Source organism: Sus scrofa, chromosome 15 (assembly GCF_054392235.1).
Source record: "Sus scrofa isolate SSC_HxYL_T2T_F1_AM1 chromosome 15, Sscrofa_HxYL_maternal_Yorkshire_Landrace_v2.0, whole genome shotgun sequence".
Taxonomy (NCBI): Eukaryota; Metazoa; Chordata; class Mammalia; order Artiodactyla; family Suidae; genus Sus; species Sus scrofa.
This window is the reverse complement of record NC_139397.1, coordinates 108003701-108020375: the sequence shown is the minus strand read 5'-3', so window position 1 is coordinate 108020375 and position 16675 is coordinate 108003701. Positions and strand designations below refer to the sequence as shown.

The following is a 16675-nucleotide window of genomic DNA, read 5'->3' as shown; positions in this document are numbered from 1 at the left end:
GGTTTGTTGGTAAAAAAACTATGTACCAGATTTTCTTTTGAAGTGTATTATACAATCTTATGAATGACTGAAATGCCTTATCTATTCCTCCCAACTCCCACAGGGAGCTCGAGGATTTCCTGGGGCTCCTGGTCTTCCAGGCCTGAAGGGTCACCGAGTAAGTTCAATCCTTTGTAATCCTTTCAGATGCTGTGGCTTATGGAATAGGGTCTGGGGAGCATGACTTTCAAAATCTTTACAGTTCCATTTGTCAGTTGTTTCTAACTGGCTGTGCTTGCAGTAGTCATCTGTGGTTACCAAAAATCACAATGCTTTTTTCCATTTCCTTTGAATTTCATTTGTTTTTATAAACAAATATATTTTGAATTCTTACTGTATATTGAATACTGTGTTATAAAAGAGAAAACAGTGATAAATGAGAAATGTCCATGACTTTCAGCTTCAGGCTATGAGATATAGTTTTAAAAATAGGCAATTACTACATAGTAGAATAAGTGACATGGTACTAGATCCCATGCATTAGATCACAGGAGGGGCCTAGGCAACTCAGACATGGGAAGCCATAGACTGCTTCTCTTTTGATAACTCAAGATAATCAATGTAATTATTATGTTACATACATATGTAAAAATTACATATCTATCTATCTATCTGAAAGTATGGTTGATATTCATTCAGTGTACATTGGCTGGCCTATGTTTTAAGTGTTTGAGCTTATGATTAGAATGCTTGCTGCTTTGCTAGTTATTAAATATTTTGAATATCACTCCTGGTGATATGTAACATATATCACTATGTCATATAACTATATAAACTCTGTAACTATTTGTTTTCCCTAAAGCCACCATATGTTTTATATTTGTAGCTATAAATTAAATTTCTATGAAGTCATAAATATTTGAGAGAACATTAAAAATTGAAAATATTATCTAAAGAGGGAAACTTTCTTTAAAGAGGGAAATTTTCTTTAAATAGACTTTCTTAAAATGTTGAGAATTTGAAAACATTTTGAGTAACTACTTTAAATTTGAGGTCCGTTTTCATAAGTCACTTTCTGTGAGCTTAGTTTTGGTTCTTCTTTTACGCATCTGAGGATTGAAAAAGCAGTAAAATACAAATTTACATTTTTCTTTTCAGGGACACAAAGGTCTTGAGGGCCCTAAAGGTGAAGTTGGAGCAACTGGTTCCAAGGTAATTGTATAATATCTCAATACAGCCTCACCAACCAGCATTTGGTTCTGCCTCAAGTCTAAAATTTTTTTAGGACTACCTAAATAATCTTGGAGGAAAGAGGAATATAAAAAATGAATGGTTAAGTAGATAAATTTAATTTTTTCTAGATAAGTGGCAATAGGTTTAGCAGGACACATGACATGACCTAACTCTGCCACAAAGAACAGCTACCACAACACTGGTTTCTACCTGTGTAGGAGGGGTATTGTCTCTATATGAAGGTGGCACTAAGAATCTACCTTCTAAGCCACATTCACTGTTTTTTTTCTTCTTTAAAAATATTTGAGGGATTTAGATGGTTCATTAGCTGCTTTATTTAGTATGCTTTTAATTCTAGGGCCTTTTGGCCAGTGTTTCTTCCCAAAATTTATTTATGTTTCTGGAGAGAGAAAGAGAGAGAACATCTAGAAAGTGCAGAGGACTTTTTAGTTGAAAGTACTATGAGATTCATGTGGAAAAGTATTTGACTTTAAATTTATTATTTCTAAGCTTCCTATAGAGATCTTAAAGGAATGTTATAGTCAGCTTCAGCTTTGTAAAATTTTACTTGACCTAAAGTATTATCAGACATAAACAAATAATTAGTTTTAAAATGTTAATTAGTGTGGCTAGGTTTGATAGTTTTATCAATCTTGTTTAAACCTCTAAATTTATTTTAGACATTTTTGTAGAAACTAAGTTTCCATTGCATTTTGAGAAGAGGTGATACAATAGAATTTCAACATCCTTCGTTGAAAGTATGCCTGCTCCTTTGAACATAAGCCTTTAAGCTAACATACACATAGGGCAAAATGATGTGAATTATCAATTGCAGGCTTCTCATATTGTAATATGATCTTATTTTTTCTTCAGGGTGAAGCTGGCCCTACTGGTCCAATGGGTGCTATGGGTCCTATGGTATGTATCATTTTAATTCTTTGTTATTTCTTTGCTTTTTAAATTACCTTAAGAGAATGTTTAAATGAGAAAAAAACATATATGGAAAAATATGTTAGCTAGTGAAATAATCTAAATTACCCCCTGAAAGGCAAGCACACTAAGAATTGCCCTCTTCAAATAGAAGAGGCTTCCTGCATTGCATTGTTTTCCTTAACTGTTGAATGCTCTTATGATTTTTCTATAGCCAGTGGTCAAATCAGGATTATTGTAGATTTGGGCCACTAAAGTTAGGTTAAGTGAAATCTATTTAGGCCAATTATATTGAGTCTCAATTATATTGAGCAGTGTAATCAAATTATCATAGAATTCAAATAAGATGTTTCAAGGGATGTTTTCTCTCTCTCATCTGTTTATAGGGTCCAAGAGGGATGCCAGGAGAGAGAGGGAGACTTGGGCCACAGGGTGCTCCTGTAAGTATGTGTATTTCAGCTCTCTCAAATGCTTTACAGAATATGCCTTTTAAATGAGCATAACAATACAAGTTGCCTACTTTTTAAATTTTTAATTTCTTTACTTTTTATTTTGAAATAATTTAGAAAAGTTAATAATAATTTACAGAAAAGTTGCAAAGATAGAATAAGAGTTCCCAGGTACCCTTCACCTACCTTCTGTGAATGTTAGCATCCTACATAATCACAGTACATTTGTTGCCTACTTATTTTAACACAAAAAATAAGAAAATAATAAAAACATTTAGCAGCATGGAATATAGTCCATGGAGAATCATTTGAATGTAGTAACATTATAATAGTAGGTAACATTTCCCAAGCACTTATTTGGCAAGCATTCTTCTAAACATCTTTATTTCTTGTTTCATCACAATTCTAAAATGTAAGTGCTATGAATAAACCCTTTTAAATATTAGTCTCCTGATCATATTCTTTTGATTTATTTTAATTGTATAGATTGAGAGCTAGTCTGTCTGCTCATGAACCTTGAACCTAGGTGGGGGTGTATCCTATTAATTCTCTTCATGGTTCCCTGAAGGTCAGGCTACACTTGCAATTCATTACATTGTATCCACTTTTCTGACAGTTAAAGACTGCCACCTGACCTCTATTATTTTGATATCCTATCCTCCCATTAGAATTAGGGATCCCGGGTTTACAGCATCCCCTACCGTTAGCCCACAGAAGACAATCACCTTAGAGCCTCTCAATGGTACCAAAGTCAGGGCCTTGGTTCAGGAGAAGTGAGGCCCTGTCACTAGGCCCTTTCTTATCACTGTAAGCAGAGTGTCCTCTGGAAATGGAGAGAATATTGTAGAATATAGTCAGCTCTCACCTTATCCATCCATATGTAGTATATGCAATCTACTGTGTTCACTTTTCTGTGCTTTCCTCTGCCATTTGCCCAGGCAGTTCTGCCATTTCTATCTTAATTTGTGTGGCCATTGCTCTTTCCAGGTTTCCAAGAACCATTACCCATGTTAACACTATCTCCCACCTGTTATCAGGGTATTAAATATGTATCATGGGGGAGTGCTTCCAAATCATTAAAGTCTTCCAGCTTTACATCCCTGTCCTTATCTATCCAGTACCTTCAGGACCTATACCCATACATTCTTTCTTGGATCCTGCCTTTACGTGATGTATAGGACTTGTAGCTTTTTTTTTTTTTTTTTTTTGATGTACAGTCTCTTCCCTCTTTTATCAGAAATAGCATTTCTTCAACTTAGTTATTTTGTGACTTGATGTTATTTGTTGGTCTGGTGGCTGGGGGAGAGGCAGGTGGTGGTGATGGTAGCATGTGTTGTCCAGTAAAGTAGAAGCTTCTCTATCATCTTTAAGTAAGAGGGAAGTATAAGCTCTTAAAGGACCACTTCTATAGGCTCAGAGGCTTCAGGGTATCTGAGATGTTAAAGTTCTTAAGATATCCCGATGCAAAATTTCAGGGCCTTCCAATCAAGGGCCCTGACCATGCCATAGCAGACTTTCTCATGTTTTAGAATTCGAATTTCTCAAGAGCTCTTAAACCTTTGTCATTGAGTCCTGGACTTGATCTTCAGCTTTTTCTTCCCTCTGGTTGTAGAAGATAACCATATTTTTAAATGCTGCCAAGGGGGCTTATCTTAATGTTTAGTTACCATCAGCCTTACAATATCATTCTCCAGTGGATTCACTCAAACAAGACCCATGCAATTCCATTAACTTTATAATTGTTACATCCCCTAAACCTTCTCAAATGCCTGAGCTATTGCACCCATATCCCATTACCTTATACTTGTGCTCTCAGTTCACCATTGGAGTCAATGTTTACTATTGCATCACTACAGCATGCCAAGAGAAATCCATACACCATCTCCAGCTGGCCAGTGAGGAATCCAGCTTAAAATTTCCATTTTAGAGGCTGCTTTCTTGTACCACCTCTGGCACCAGTGGTACATAGATCATTTTCCATGGGAAATGGCATCAAAGTAAAGACTTAGGTGTAGGAAATTTATTGGGGAGGGCTCAGAAACTGTACTTATGAAATTATTAATAAAATAAGCCAGACTTGTCACAGGAAGAAATTAAACTGTGTTATAGCTGTAACAGATACCTCAGTCTCCATGAATCTTCAGTTCCATGGGAACTGTGGGGCTAGGATGGCTCTTCAGACTTGTCTTAAATAGGGGCTATTCCTTTGTACAACTGCATTGACCATGGAAGGAGCATAACCTTGGGATAGCTAACTTCTTTCAGCTGAGGGCAGTTTGTGGGGAGGATCTCAACTGTGAGCCATCAGCTCTGAACACTTCCAGCAGTGGTGGAATGATTACTTTGGTTCTCAAGAGGGATCTGGGTGACACCCACAGCAATCACTACTACTTAATTTCCTTTGTATGTGCATGTGTGTACATGTGTGCTGTAGTTTTTTCATTTTACAAGGAGCACATTCTTCCTCTGAGTTATTCTGGCTATGAAGAAGACCAAGAAGTTCAAAATTTATTGTCTTTGAGCTCATTTGATAGAAGGTGATACATCCAAGTAAAAAGAACCATCTTAATCAGTTTTATATTTCCAATCTTGATTTTTCTTTTTATGGCTATAAGGATACTTATATTTATTGCTACCTTACCTGTGTTGTGTAAATATGTATTTTTATTGCTGTTAACCTATTTAAGGTGGTTGTCAGTTAACTTTAATATTTATTCTGCAATTTTAAACATGGAAATTTTTATAAAGTAAATGAATCATGAGCAAGTCCTGTAGAAAATACAATCGTATCTCTTCTCCTAATTAGGGACAACGAGGTGCACATGGTATGCCTGGAAAACCTGGGCCAATGGTGAGTGTATTATTGTCATATTCCTTCATTCTTCCATTTGTACATTCATTTACATTTACAAAGAACCTACTGTGTCCTAAACATGATAAACACACAGTACTTTGCTTTCAAAACTACCATGTCAAGGAAGAGAGAGATATAGCTATTAATATTGTAGCAAAAAATGCCACTGCTAACTGCTATAGTAGAGAAAGGAATCTGAAATATCAGAACCTACCTTCGCCTACACTAGAGTGAGACAAAGATGTAAGGTAAGACTTAAAGAGGAGCAAACTTTCAAACCAGGTCTTGAAAGACGAGTGTATAAAAAGAGGAAAATTATAGCCTGGTCCAGAGGATGGATAGGTGAAAAACACGATGAGCTCAGGGAAATACGGAGGGTAGTCAGATTTGAAATTATTTCAGCTTAAGATATTTTCTCTCTTCTTACTCATAAAAAGGAAAAAAATAACTATAGGAGAGAAAATGAAGTATAGTTTAAAAGGAGTTTTCTTAATGCAGAACTGATGGAATTAAAATACGATTCAGTGAAGAATCAGAATAACCTCGAGTGAAATTCCTCTTACACTTCATTTCCTTTAAATCCAGCTTTTAAATCAATGGTTTAAACTTTATTCATTCCTTCCCAAATGTAGTATAGTGACACATATTCTCTTTTTACTAGCTTGAAAAAAATTACTCTAAAATATCCAGGTGATTCTTAAGCATGATTTTTATAAAGTGAAGTCCTAGATTGTGGTATAATGCAGAACTTTCTGAAAAACTACCTTTATTACTCAGTTAACACAAAGAAAGTAATTTCTTAAGCAATTGTTTCAGTTTGTATTTGTGACTAGCAGTCTCTTATATGCTACAACTAGGCAATCCTATTATGTTTAGTACTACTGGTCATATCTTTGAGCACTGTTTCATATCAATGTTAGAAGATTCTTACAATGAAATTATATATTATCTTTTTGATTTTAAAGTACAAAGCGGATTACTCCTAAATTATGTGTCAAAATGCAGAATGTTGTCAACGTATAAAAGGCAACTTAATTACATACTGTCTTATCACTTTTCTGGTTTCTTTAATAGGGTCCTCTTGGGATACCTGGCTCCCCTGGTTTTCCAGGAAATCCTGGAATGAAGGTAAGACGTTTGTATTTTTAGCTCTTGGTGACATGATTGAATTACATGAATCCCTAAGTAAAACTGTCATTTCATTCACTGAAGTGTATGGTAGTTGCTCCTATTGAAGGAAAGAGCCTAGAGTATTCTTAATGTCCATTATGGTAGGGGGAAAATGGTATTATTATATAATAAGTAGTTAAAAGATAATTACTTATAATCATACAATTGTAATATCAAGGCATCTGTTGCCTTAGAGCTCTAATGCCAGACAATTGTAACAGCTGCAAGGAATAACTGTTTAATCTGAGTTGGAACTCTGTTCTTGGATACAGTGCCTGACAGTAATAAATACCAGAATGTTCTAAACAGTAAAAGGTTAAAGTAAATTAGAGGTTCTCAAAGGGCTGTTCTCTCACAGTATTGGCCTTCACATCTCCCTCCCTTCTCCCCACTCAGTTTACACAATCATTAAAGGAATGGGGAGGGAGGCTATTTGGCTCTGCACATGGGAATGGATTAAAATATTCTGCTGGGATGATTTACATTTGTCATGAGTCATAATTTGTTCTTTCTCTCAATACTTTGCATGATAAATTCAAGGGTTACAGTAGGAGGTCACTAAGATTATATTAGCTAAATTAGTGAGTAAATTCAAAACACTACTTTCAAATTTTGAATAACACAATGCATTTGATTCTTCTCACGCCGTTTTTCTTTGGCAAGAATTTTCTTCGTTTTGAAGAAAGAAAGTATCTACTTACAAGGTTTTGCTGTATGGAAATGACCATGGCCTGTCACCTCATTTCTGTAAATCTAGTTTTCTCCTGGAATTTTGTTGAAGATCAAGTGAGATAATGTGCAGACCCTTAGCACAGTACCTGAGGTAGAGGATGCCCTCAGTATAGGTTCATGCTTCTAGTGAGTAGTAAGAACTCAAGTTGGATTTGAACTTCAAAACAAACGAAAGTCTGCAGTTGACATTTCACATACTCTTTGAAATGTGAGAGTCATCAAATCAAATTATTCTTCAGGCTCTCTCTAATGCTGACTTTAAATTCTATGCCACAGGGATGTGGCTGCTTTAAATTGGTGCCCTAAATCAGTTCACTAACCAGTCCCTCCTTTAACTGAGAACTCAATGTGAACTCAGTGGACCCTTCTTTGTTTCCCCTCTGTATCTGATCTGCTCCCTGAAGTCCTAATTCTTCTGCTGCTGACTCTTACCTTGGAGGGCCCAACTTCCCTAAGTACCTCAGTCACAGATGCAAAACTCCTTCCCTCTCTTTGTGACTCCACCCTCAAACGGAGCACTGGCTAGAGAATTAGAGAAAGAATACTCACAATGTCCAGGACTAAGACTTAGCAGGAAGAGGTTTCTTGCTGTAATATCTAGGGAAGACTTCACCAGCAACCACAGTTTATACAGTAGCTCACTCTGTATATTTCCCTTTCCTTCCGGGTTTTCTTGGTACTGGCTGTTCGCTATTGAAAACTGTTTAATAAAGTCAAACACCTTGCAAAACTGTTTCAGAAATCATTTCCCTGTTCTACCAGCCCCCCACCCCAGCATAAAGACCACCAACCCAGGTCCTTGTTTTGGAGCCAAAATTCTACTACATCTATAATGTTCTTTCAAAGTCTCTGGCTCTTTGGATAAGAACAAGCTTTCCCATCTGGTTCTTTGTATTTCAGTGAAAGGTAATAGGGATTCAGTAGGGATTTGTGTGTTTTAGTGGTACTAATGACCCCCTTAGGCTTAGAATTTTAGTCCTAAAATTCAAGGTCCAGGTCCCTCTAGGTTTAGATATAAATTAGGTACCTAATGTGTTGGATAAAAGACAGAAACCCAGTTAAGTCTGAATTTCAGATAAATAAATAAATTTTTTTTGTATAAACATGTGTCAAATATTTCATGGGGCAAATGTAAGCTGAAATCATTTGTTAGTTATCTGAATTAAAACTTAACCAGGCATATTGAATTTTTATTTACTATCTGGACCCCTATCTTAGGTTGAAACAAAGGTAGCTACAAGGTGACCTTGACCACTTGGCTCTGCTCTACATTCTGGGGGCATCATTAGACCCAGAGGTGTAGGAAGGCAAGTCCACTCTTAAGCTAGGCTCGGCACACACCCCTTGTAAATCTCTTTGTGCTCTTGACTTCTTTGAGTGTTTGGGTGTGTAAAGTAAGACTCCAAATAAGCAATCAGCTTTTAACCACACCGCATTTATGCTTTTCTTAAATTAACATTTCCCTTGTACCCCTTTAGGGAGAAGCAGGTCCCACTGGGGCACGAGGCCCTGAAGGTCCTCAGGGGCAAAGAGGTGAAACTGGGCCACCAGGTCCCGTTGGCTCTCAAGGTCTTCCTGTAAGTTCCTAGTGTATTTATAAACTATCACTGAAAGCTGGATATGTTATATAACATTAGAACAAAGGCAGTCTATTTTAATACAGTCTCTTTGAAGCTGAATGAGTGTGTAGAATCCATGAAAAAAACCACATTTCCCTTGTCAACTCTGCAAAGTTTGTCTATTTCATGGAAAAAGGAATTAGTCATACAAGTGATTTTTATGACATAATGGTAGTTGATTTTCTTTTTTCATAAATTTTTTGCCTCCTTTTGGAAGATGGGTGACATCCGAATACCACCCTAGATATGGCTTAATATGTCATAAACGTTTCATGTATCTTTTAGGGTGCAGTGGGAACTGATGGTACACCTGGTGCCAAAGGCCCAACGGTGAGTAACTAACTGCACTTATGCCACCCAAAGTTCAAATGGACACAATCCTTTGGACAGTGACTGTGGACTTCTGCCTAGGTCTCTGCTCATCATGTTACTCTTGTATTCTGATAGGGTTCTCCAGGTACTTCTGGTCCTCCTGGCTTAGCAGGCCCCCCTGGATCTCCAGGACCACAGGGTAGTACTGGACCTCCAGGAATTCGAGGCCAACCGGTAATGTCCTCTAAAACATTTATCATCCGTTAGTATAACACAACTAAGATCGCCAAGAGAAATAGCAGTTAGGTACAGTGAAACAAAGATAATGTGACTTACCTGAATGAGGCAAAGGAAGAAAGGAATTTTTGCAAAGTGGAAGCCAAATGTTAATGTACAGTTTAGATGTTTAAATTCAAAATGGAAAATTATTGCATTATATTAAATTTTAGTATTATTTTATTTAAAATGATAAGGTCATAAGTTCATGATCCACCTCATAGAGTTTTATGAATAGTTGAATGTTATGGAAATATTTTGCAAACCAGTATAGGGAAATACAGAGGTTTCATGGGGATTTATAATGACAGTTTGGCTAAAAATGGGTTCAACAGCTATTTCTTGAGATTTATTCATGAGGAGTGATTCCAACATATTCAGATTGGATGATTTTCCATATTTTGCAGAAATATTATTTATTGATAAAAATATTATGGTTACTCCTTAAGAAATAAATACATTGAGAAGTTGTGCTTTTGGATTTTTTATTTTTATTTATTTTATTTTATTTTATTTTTTTTTTGCTATTTCTTGGGCCGCTCCCGCGGCATATGGAGGTCCCCAGGCTAGGGGTCGAATCGGAGCCATAGCCACCAGCCTATGCCAGAGCCACAGCAACGCGGGATCCGAGCCGCGTCTGCAACCTACACCACAGCTCACGGCAACGCCAGATCGTTAACCCACTGAGCAAGGGCAGGGACCGAACCCGCAACCTCATGGTTCCTAGTCAGATTCGTTAACCACTGCGCCACAACGGGAACTCCATGGATTTTTTAGCTTGATATATAAAAATTAAAACTTTTTTTCCTAGTACTACTTAAAACAAATATTTTGGATTCTGTTCCAAGTGATTTAGTTATACTGATACATAATGCTGGTGAAAGATTTATTAAAACATGAGTGTTGCTGATATTTAACATTTGATTTTATCATGTTCTCAATTTAGCAATCTGGTTCCCACAAACTCAAGTATAATTGGTATTATAAAGACACACATACTCCAAACCCTAGACAACTCCAAAGATAAAATACCCTATTTGAAGTTGTCAAATCTCAACAAATAGAATATAAACATAAAATTGTTCTGATTCTGGGTGAACAAATCTATTTCCTAGAATATACTTAAATTGATTTACCTATTGCAATTGTAATTGTTAGTTGTAATTTTATTATCAAATTGGAATAATAACTTAATAATTCTTATTATCCTAGTATGCATGATTAAAAACAAATCTCTTGAAGACAACTCTAAAATAAGCAAATTTCTTGTCTGTGGAAAGGTTCTTTTGTGCAATATATTAGATTCTAGATAAGTGATATCATATGGTATTTGTCTTTCTCTTTCTGACTTATTTCACTTAGTATGGGAGTCTCTAGTTCCATCCACGTTGCTGCAAATGGCATTATTTTGTTCTTTTTTTATGGCCAAATAGTAAATATACTGAATTTTATAAAATTTCACATGCAATTTAGAAGACTTGCAAAAGTTAAAAAGAAATATTATACTGCTGTTTCAGTACAAACTTGGCTGCATATAATGTTCAAGGCCCATTCATTGTAATAATTAAAGCAGGCTGGACTGGCCAATATCCTAATTCTGACAACTACTGATGTTTTTGTTTTAGGGTGATCCAGGAGTTCCAGGTTTCAAAGGAGAAGCTGGCCCAAAAGGGGAACCAGTAAGGTTTTATTTCTTTTAAATGATAAGAATACGAACATTATCCAGAAGTGTAAGGTCCAAGTACTCAAGTATTTAAAGTCATGACAAGGAGAATTATAATACCTTTGGATGAAAATAGTTTAATATAATTTAAAATTTGTGATTGACTTCCTTATATGAATCTTTTGACTATAACTCACCTGGTGAATGACTCTTTCTGGTAACTGTCCTTCTCTTTTTAATAGGGGCCACATGGTATTCAGGGACCAATAGGCCCACCTGGTGAAGAAGGCAAAAGAGGTCCTCGTGGTGATCCAGGAACAGTCGGTCCTCCAGGCCCGATGGGAGAAAGGGTAAAATTGGAATAATAAAATAAATTCTTATAGTTGTAGGCAAATTACATGAGTAACTTTTGGGATAGTTAAGAAAAGTAGAGCAGTTAAGAGAAATTCTAGCAGGTATACTGCACAATTCAATATGACTATCTTTGAATTAAAGGAGCCAACTAATCATGGTTGATTCATTCATGCAACTAAGATTGATTGAACAACTACACCATGCCAATGTGATATATGGTACTTGGGATATATCATTGAGCAAGAACACTGTGGTCTCAGCCTTCATGGGGGAGCTATAAACAATAGTTTAGTGGAGAGGTAAGCAAAAAGCAAGTCAGCAGGTAAATAAAAATATAATTACACATTTGCATAAGTGCCATGTACAGGTAGGGAATAGCAGGGTTATGTGATAAAGAGTAACTATGAATATTTAACAGTAGTGTGACATTAGATCGAGTGATTAGGAAATAAGATTCTTTGAGAAGATGGCATCTAATTGAAGATAAGGATGACCTATCAAGGAAACTTGAGTGAAAGAGCAGTTTTGGCAGAAGGAACAGCAAACACACAACCAGGAGGCCAGAAAGGGCTTGGTGATTTTCAAGATCAGAAAAGGTCTATGACTGGAGTGTAATGAAGCAGGTCTGAAAGGGAGAATAACAACATCACCTTCCTTTTATATAGAACCTCAGAGAAGGCGGAGGGCTTCACATCGAAAACCACACTAATAGATGCAATCAACAACATTTTGATTGTGGTTGATGGTGCCATTCCTTTGCCTCTCATATCTGCGCATCAGTTTTTTGCTAGGTTTAATTTTACAATGAGTTAGAATTTTTTTTCGGTTTGGATAATTTTGGCTCAGTCCTTATATATTTTTCAAAATTAAAAATTTTTGTATAGTCAGGTTATCTTTTCTATACATATATAAGACATATATATATATACATACATATATATACATACATATATATACATACATATATATTGTACTGGCTTGATCACAGCTCCTAAAATATTATAGTATTAAAAATAAAAATTACCCACTCATTATATATTACAAAAACATCTGCAACAATTAAGAACTTCATTTTGGTCATTTGTAGGGTGCTCCTGGCAATCGTGGTTTTCCAGGCTCTGATGGTTTACCTGGACCAAAGGTGAGGTTATCCCATCAACGTTGATGACACTTATGTGGCTGGTGCTGCAAAAGATGCCATTGTCCACCGTGGTGATCTAGCATTGGCCCATGTGGGTCCAGATCTAAAAAATAGTCGGACACAGATGTCATGCCTAACAAGTCCTTCTTATGAAATATGTTCATTATAGTGACTTGGCAGGGAAGGACAATAGTTGGAGGTGTATTGGAGTTTGTTTTCAAACTTTCCAGGGACAGTCCTGAGAAGAACAGGCCATAGACCTTTCCTTTAGCCAATATATGTTTTTTTTTTTCCTTTACTAGACTTACCTTCAAGAGTGTAGTAATTTAAACTCTCAAAATTCTGGGTTTTCTTTTCTAACTCTAAATTATTGGAGTGAGGTTCTAGACACAACTTTAAGTAGTTAATGATGAAGAACCACTATTCTACAAGGAATCCAAATGAGAACAAAATGTGAAGTGACAAGTTTACAAAAATGTTTAATGTTTTTGTAACTCCTTTGACAAACTCTTTTATGTTATACTAGGGGTTTGATTTGTAGAACAAGAATTTTGTATATGCTTGCTTTCGTTTCCCTGTTCTCTTTTTTCTGTCATGTTCTCTTTTGCTTTGAAATAGGGGGCTCAAGGAGAGAGAGGTCCTGTAGGTTCTTCAGGACCTAAAGGAGGTCAGGGGGATCCAGGACGTCCAGGCGAACCTGGGCTTCCAGGTGCTCGGGTAAGAACACAGTATTTGCTACATCAACCCTGGAGAAATGCTTCTGAGAATTCATTGAAGGGTTGTTTTTTGTTTGTTCTTTTGTTTTTTAATAGCATGCTTTTATGACTTGGAATACTTGTTTTTATGGGTTTGACTTGATTCATTATTTTTAATAATCAAAGGTTTGTTATTTTTATCATGTATAGAAAGCACAGTAACTTTTAGTCTCTTTTTTTCCAAAGGAGTATGTATCATTAGTTTTGCCACATGATATGAAAAAAAATCCTGTTTGTCAATTTTTATAATTTTTCTTCCTGACAAAAACGTATTTGACTTTTGGCAGACATCTTTCCTGATAAATTTCATTTTAACAAAATGTCACTTGAACATTCATTTGAACTATGGAATTACCCTTATATTAAGTTGTCAGCAATGCCCCTTAAAGAGAAAAGTATTATACAAAAAGTTGCATGGGGAAATACATCTGACTCAACCTAAGCTCTTTGTCTTAAACCCAATATTAAATGTATGAGTAAGTTTCCTACCATACTTTCTCCTTCTAAATGAGAAACAGGCATTGGGTTCATCTTTGCTTCAGTATTCTTCCTAGATACCTGATAAAGCTGGAATGCCAGCTAAATGACCAGTGAACATTGCTTTTAGTAAAAATGAGCCCAGATTATAGATTGCATTGGACTTGGAGGACTATGAATGAATTATAAAAACCTGATAGGAGGCATAGCTTTGGATTTCCTGAACTTGCAAGGACCTGTACCTGGGGGTTCACCTTGCTGGGACCGGTATACAATGTCCAGGGTGCTATTACAAATATTGGTTATGTGAGATTTCAAACTAGGGTGGCTCCTACAGCCACCATGTAGACTTGTTCCCTCACATCTGGCCTCCCCTTGTGGGAGGCCAAAGGCTAGCTGGGGAGGCTGTGCTGTGAGCACTCCTCCCAATGGAGAGTCCACCTGTGATGCCTCATTGGCATGCTGTGTCGTCTGCCCTGTATCCTTCTGAAGACAGGTTGGGTGAGGCCCATGATGGTCCTGTGAGTTTGTCTAGAGGAGCCCTAGGCTACTGAGAGTGGACATTGCAAAGTGGAGCTTGATCTTTTAAATGCAGTGCCATTTTTACTCTTTAGAATTTACTTCAATTGCACATCAGCAACAAACCGACAACTGCTTTCAATTTTTAGGGTCTGACAGGAAATCCTGGTGTTCAAGGTCCTGAAGGAAAACTTGGACCTTTGGTAAGTAATTTAAACAAAAGTTCACTATCAGTAATATTTCTCAAAAGATATGCAACTTAAATGATGAGATATTTATTTAAGGTTTATTTTGTTTTTCTCCTCTTAATATAAGAGTATGAGGAGACATAAAGATAGACTTTATGTATAGAATAAGAATAGAATCTCTGTTCTAAATGCTCAGATATCTCAGCAATTTTTAAAACACTCAACTGTTCTGATTCACTAAAAAGTATAGCATAATTTAAAAATTACATAACTATTTTTTGATGACTTTATTTTTAAATTTAAAAAAATATTGTTAATTGAAGTATAGTTGATTTACAGTGTTATGTTAGTTTCAGGTGTATAGCAAAGTGATTCAGTTTTAGATGCATATATCTAATTTTTTCAAATTTTTTTCCCTTATAGATTATTATAAAATATCAAATATAGTTCCCTGTTCTATACTTAGGTCCTTGTCGGTTATTTATTTGATACATAGTATTGTGTGTAACTTTTATGGTAAGCAAAGACAAGTCTCAGCTTGGATGATATGAAATTTAGAGTCTTATGTAAAACTTACATTGCTCCTGTCAATTTTGTAGGGTGCTCCAGGGGAGGATGGCCGGCCAGGGCCTCCAGGCTCCATAGGAATCAGAGGGCAGCCTGGGAGTATGGGTCTTCCAGGCCCCAAAGGTAGCAGTGTGAGTACAGTGTATAATGTTTGCCATCTCACCATCATCCTCACTTGGAAAAAGCATGTTTATAGCAAATTGACTAAAATTTAAATTAGCTTGTATTGATTCTTTAGGGTGACCCTGGAAAACCTGGAGAAGCAGGAAATGCTGGTGTTCCTGGGCAGAGGGTAACTATACACTTTCTGCTAAAAGACAAACTAGATATGAAATTCTCCAAATTCTCATGGCCTCATCTCATAAATTCTCTCTCTGCCATGCTAGGGAGCTCCTGGAAAAGATGGCGAAGTCGGTCCTTCTGGACCTGTGGGTCCGCCGGTATGTAATTTTTAATAAGAATATATTCACATTGCATTCTTCAATGATGTTTGTCCAAGACTTTACTTAAGAATAAGTTTCAGAGGGAAGTAAATAACAAAGTGCAAGATGAAAGAATTTCAGTTATATCTTTTCTTTTGATTCTTGGGCTGACATCTTCTGTTTTTTTAAATAGAGTGGTTGACCTTTCCGTTTTAAACTTCTAGAAATGCTGATGGCAAAAGCTACCTTATCATCTCTGTGTTGTCACAGTTGAAACTGAGGAAAATAATGTTTGAGAAATATTTTATAGTATTTTATTTAAAACCTATCAATATTGGAGTTCCCGACGTGGCACAGTGGTTAACGAATCCGATTAGGAGCCGTGAGGTTGCAGGTTCGATCCCTGGCCTCACTCAGTGGGTTAAGGATCCGGTGTTGCTGTGAGCTGTGGTGTTGGTTGCAGATGTGGCTCGGATCCCACATTGCTGTGGCCCTGGCGTAGGCCGGTGGCTACAGCTCTGATTAACCCCTAGCCTGGGAACCTCCATATGCCGTGGCCCTACAAAAGGCAAAAAGACAATAAATAAATAAATAAATAAATAAATAAATAAATAAAACATATCAATATTGAATTATACCTTTTTTTCCTAACAATGTCTTATAGAAATTTATTTAAGCTTTTTGGAGGAGGGACTGATATTTATCCTTTGAGGTATATTTCCATCTCAGGATTTTAAAATTGTGTTTATCAGAAACATTTTTGCATATTTATTTGTTTTGGAATAGGCCAATTTAAATATCTTTCTAAAATGTTAGCTTTGTTTTCTTTAGATACTCTAGTTTTGAAGGCTTGATTAATAATTTTTATGACACTGAGAAACAAGCTGCAATGGAAACATTATCCTTTTAGATTAGATATGCAAAAGTAATGAATTTGTCCATGTCCAATATTGTCAGTTTCTTCCCCATTTTTAAAAATAAACACATATTATCAGTTTCTTCACTGGCTTTAGAAGATTTTTTTCTCACCCACAG

At 36.2% G+C, this 16675-nt stretch overlaps 1 protein-coding gene across 4 annotated transcripts in view; it reads left to right on the top strand.

Moving 5' to 3' along the window:
- The window catches only part of COL5A2 (collagen type V alpha 2 chain), a 146935-nt gene that overhangs the window by 99302 nt on the left and 30958 nt on the right, over window positions 1-16675 (top strand). For 3 of the 4 annotated variants that reach the window (XR_014828846.1, XM_084998324.1, NM_001105289.1), the window contains 17 exons: window positions 104-157; window positions 1138-1191; window positions 2086-2130; window positions 2529-2582; window positions 5398-5442; window positions 6520-6573; window positions 8826-8924; window positions 9252-9296; window positions 9414-9512; window positions 11180-11233; window positions 11460-11567; window positions 12659-12712; window positions 13331-13429; window positions 14613-14666; window positions 15251-15349; window positions 15457-15510; window positions 15605-15658. Coding sequence is in view for 3 of the 4 variants with exons in the window: in XM_084998324.1 (XP_084854450.1) it covers window positions 104-157; window positions 1138-1191; window positions 2086-2130; window positions 2529-2582; window positions 5398-5442; window positions 6520-6573; window positions 8826-8924; window positions 9252-9296; window positions 9414-9512; window positions 11180-11233; window positions 11460-11567; window positions 12659-12712; window positions 13331-13429; window positions 14613-14666; window positions 15251-15349; window positions 15457-15510; window positions 15605-15658 (1125 nt within the window). In the remaining variant the exon portion in view is untranslated. Of the gene's footprint in view, window positions 1-103; window positions 158-1137; window positions 1192-2085; window positions 2131-2528; window positions 2583-5397; window positions 5443-6519; window positions 6574-8825; window positions 8925-9251; window positions 9297-9413; window positions 9513-11179; window positions 11234-11459; window positions 11568-12658; window positions 12713-13330; window positions 13430-14612; window positions 14667-15250; window positions 15350-15456; window positions 15511-15604; window positions 15659-16675 lie in introns of those variants that run through there. The other variant, XM_084998325.1, reaches the window with a different exon arrangement.